Source organism: Haliaeetus leucocephalus, unplaced genomic scaffold (genome assembly GCF_000737465.1).
Source record: "Haliaeetus leucocephalus isolate CR32 unplaced genomic scaffold, Haliaeetus_leucocephalus-4.0 Scaffold184, whole genome shotgun sequence".
In the NCBI taxonomy this organism is placed as follows: Eukaryota; Metazoa; Chordata; class Aves; order Accipitriformes; family Accipitridae; genus Haliaeetus; species Haliaeetus leucocephalus.
In genome coordinates this window covers 2,557,338-2,561,548 of record NW_010972620.1, presented here as the reverse complement: position 1 = coordinate 2,561,548, position 4,211 = coordinate 2,557,338, and the positions used below count along the sequence as shown (strand labels likewise).

The 4,211-nt window shown below is 48.3% G+C and overlaps 1 protein-coding gene across 2 annotated transcripts in view; it reads left to right on the top strand.

The window, feature by feature from the left end:
* Nucleotides 1-1,072, top strand: part of EMX2 (empty spiracles homeobox 2) — a 6,064-nt gene extending 4,992 nt beyond the window's left edge. For both annotated transcript variants that reach the window (XM_010564703.1, XM_010564702.1), the window contains one exon: nt 386-1,072. In XM_010564703.1, coding sequence (XP_010563005.1) covers nt 386-489 — 104 coding nt within the window. In that variant the 3' untranslated portion in view covers nt 490-1,072. The remainder of the gene's footprint in view (nt 1-385) is intronic.
* The last annotated feature ends 3,139 nt before the right edge of the window (nt 1,073-4,211 follow it).

Here is a 4,211-nt window from a genome sequence, read left to right as displayed (position 1 = left end):
CTGCCCGCCCCGCGCCCGGCTGCGGGGAGCGGAGCCGCGCACACCGCACCGGTGCGGCTGCCCAAATCCTGCACGCGTGGGTCCTCTGGAGGTGCCTGCTTGGCGTGGGCCGGCGTGTCTGTGACTTTCCCGGAGAGGGGTAGGTGGGACACACGGGCTCCGGCTCCGCTCGCCCCGCTCCGGGCTGGGTAGCGGTGCGGGCAGGGCACGGTGCGGGCAGGGCACCGGGCAGGCAGGGCATGGAGCAGGCAGGGCAGGGAGCAGGCAGGGCACGATGCAGCCAGGGCAAGGAGCAGGCAGAGCCCCTCGGCAGGGCAGCGGGCGGCGGAGAGCACCGGCGTCCGGGCAGGCGTCGGACTAACGGCCGGTGCCTTTCCTCCCGCAGGTAAAAGTATGGTTTCAGAACAGACGGACAAAGTTCAAGCGGCAAAAGTTGGAAGAGGAAGGTTCAGACTCACAACAGAAGAAAAAAGGGACACATCACATTAACCGGTGGAGAATCGCCACCAAACAAGCCAGTCCAGAGGAAATCGACGTCACGTCGGACGATTAAAAACTGGCACTTTTCGGACTTTTCAAAGCCAGGCACCCCACCAACAGAAAGTGTTAAAGGCTCACATCCCCCCCCCCGCCCCCACCACCCCCCGGCGTGGCGGTGCGGGGAAGGGACACGGAGATCTTCATCAGAACTGCGATTCCCGTCTGGGAGGGCAGCTGGGAGCGAGCGAGGGCGAGACCGCGAGAGGGCCGAACTGTGGTACTGCCGGCACCGCTCTGGCAAGGGGGGATCTGTCAATCAAAGCCAAAACACCGGGACGAGGTGATTGACAGGTATTCCGTTTCTCACAGTCCACTTTTAAAAGCGTAACGTCAAAAAATTGAAAAAAAAAAATTGAAAAAAAAATCTTAAAAAAAAAGAAACACCCCCCCCCAACCAAACCAGAAAAATTACCACCTTACAGGACATTTTGCACTTCACAGTTTTTTCCGTCTTTGAAAGAGAAATTTCCATAAGCAGCCAAAACCCACACCTGTTTCAGAAACTTGAATTGCATGTGTAAAGCCGTCTGGGCAAAAAAAAAAAAAAAAAAAAGGAAAAAAAAAAAAAAAAAAGGAAAAAAATTACCCCGGTTCCTAAAGACAGAAATGAATTGTAATTTTTTTCCCTTTAAGACAGGTTCTGTGTGCTTTTTAATTTTATTTTACGAGAAATGTGCAGTCTGTAAACATTTTATGATAACTTCTGGCGTCAAAGTGTTTGTGAAAGCTAAATGAAGTAGCAGTAACAAAGCATAGTGTTCCTTCCGGATGGACAAACACGGTGGGGCAGGGGAGGGACGGGAGGGAAAGGTGGGGGGGGAGGGAGGTTGGGGCTGGTCATAACTTTTGCTGCCAAAAAAAAAAAATCAAATCAAATTATCCCCCCCCCCCAAATTGTATCCCCATTGCAAAACCGGATGATGATTATTTTTTAAGATTAATAAAGCGCAAACCCAGCGACCAGGTTCGGCGGTGGGGACACCTCCCAGGCTGGGAGGATCCAGAGAAAAGGGACTTAAAATCGCGGTTTTATTTTTTTTTTTTTTAATTTTTTTTTCTAATGGCCATTTCCATTGGGGCAATTTTCAAGCACTGACCTTATAATATTCCGAGATCATAGAGCTACTAAAAGAAGTGACAAATGTTTCCTTCATGTCTCCTATACCAGAATGTAAATATTTTTGTGTTTTGTGTTTAATTTGTTAGAATTCTAACACACTATATACTTCCAAGAAGTATGTCATTGTCAATATTTTGTCAATAAAGATTTATCAATATGCCCTAAATTTTTAAGCAATATATTTTCCCCTTCCCCCCAAATTTCTCGGAAACCCGTAGTTTCCCCCCCTCCCCTTATTTTTAGCTGCTGAGCCCCCGCGGTCGGAGCCTGCGCTCCCCCGGCCGCCCCGCGCATTCCTGCGGCCAGAGCCGCGTTTTCTTAATGAATTCGCTGGCTGCTTAATAGACCTCTAAAAATAAGCCGCAGAGACCCACTTGCTGTAAATAAATACCTTTTTTTTAAAAAAAAAAAAAAAACCAACAACAAACCCAACCCCTTCCCTGGTTAGAAACTGAAGCGCGAACCGGCTCTTAATGGGAGGGTGAAACTGGTCCGCAGCAGCCGCGCTCCGCTCAGAGGAAGAGGGCAAAAATATGTATTTTATTTAGCGGGAGAGGATTTTTTTTTTTCCCCTCGTCTTTTAAATTCCCTCTCCAGGTCGTTTTGCGGTGAGGAGCAGGTCCTGGGAGGCAGCGACCCAGCTGCCTCTCTCCCCGCCGCTCTAAGGGAGCGATCCTGGGCACAGGGTAAAACTCTGACATTAAAGACGTGGAGGGGGGAAAAAAAAAAAAAAAAGTTGCTCTGGGTCCTTGAGGAAACTAGCTGGTTTTCTGGGGGTACACAGTTGTTTTTTCATGCTTCATTTGCTCCTTAGCCTGATAGACTGCATTAATCAGTTTTATTTCCATTGATAGAGAAACCTCGTCTGCTCTGTTCGAGCTACAAAGAATCCTGCAAGCTTTTGTGAAAGTGCAAATCAGTTTAGGCAATTATCATACCAGGAATATGAAGGGGAAAGAGGAGGCATTGCCCAGTGGTCTCCTTTAATCTCTTAATCCGTGGATCCAGGGGGGCTAGTTGGACATAATTTAGGACAATCTGACTACCCTTTACACTGTGATAAGGCGAAGTTACAATGCATCGCGAAAATACGAGCTTTGTTAAACATCCTGCCTTGAAAAGTTGAGATTAGACATTCTGTGCACGTGTTGGCTCTATCGGGTACTATGTAAATTTTATTTTTTTTTTTTAAATCCCATCTTATTTTTTTTAAAACATTGCTCCTTTCACAATCCTGGTGACTTTCCATTCACTAGTGCTACAAATATGAGAGAGGCCCAGGCAGGGTTAGGACGCATGTCGCAATGCAGTCCCTTCCATTTAAACCTAGGCTAATTATTTAGTAGAGCTATTCCCAAGGTAAACTTCTCGTTGCGTTTCCCCCCTCCTCGAACAGCTGATGGTGCAGATCGTGAAAGCAAGCAGGGCGCACATTTCACCTTAACTCGCCCAAGTTGGCTTGCGCTCCACTTCAAACCCATGCAAATGGGCAAACATTAAACGGATCGCGGCTGAACAGCAGACTTGGGCCTTTCTAGAAATTGTTTCCCATCTTGATAAAAGGCTTATTTCTGCAGGAACCATATACTTTTTTTCTCCTTTTTTTTTTTTTTTTTAAACCGTGAGGGAAGAGAGGGAGAGAGGGAAAAAATTAAGCGTCCTATGTAGCGTAACAGCAATAAAATCTTCAGAGAATGCCATTAGCTTTGAAAAAAAACCCTAAAAGCTTTATTACAAACCAAGCTTTGAAAATAGGGGGGATTAGGAGTCTGAAAGGGTCCCACAATGGTTAGAAGAAAAGGTTTCATGCTAATGAGGTTAATGCCCTTTGTATCTCAGGACTCCACAACTTCATTACTCCCTATCTCCGGCTGCACCAAGCGGCTCAGAACACTGCAATCCACTCCAGCTCTCCCCTGCCTTGCCTAGAGAAGGATTTGATAGCAGCTCTGTTCAAACTAGATAATTATATCTTTTCAAGTCGGAATTAAGATAAAGAAAGTGAAGCAAAGGCGGCTAGCCTTGATCCACTGCAAACAAATTTGGCGCACTTTCTAGTCTCTCTCCCCCTGCCTCAATAGGCAGGACAGTCAGCTTATTAGACCCTCATTTGCTTTATTAATTCATCTATTTAAAGTGGCAGGATTAGAGAGAGGGAGAGAGAGGCAGAGTCTAATGTGGGACAGTGGATGCCAGGCAACGTGGAAATATAAATATTGGCGAGATGCTATCCGAGCGGGTGTTTAAAAATACATTTTATATTAAATAACTGGAAGGGGTGGGGGAGGGGAGGGGGTGTATTTCGGGTGGCGAATTGCAGACTCGGGCGGATTTTTTACTGCTCTTTCGAAGGAAATCTCGGTGCCGGCTGCCGGAGGCCTGCTGCCCCCCGCCGCCCCCCAAAGCCCCCCGGAGGACGAACGGCCCCGCGGAAAATCCGCTGCTCTCCGCGCCTCGCCGGGGATTTAGCCAGGTGGACCCACGGGCTGGGCAGGGGGGGGCTGCAGGCCGAGGGGCGACCCCCCCCCGGCCCCCCACCCCACCCGTGGCC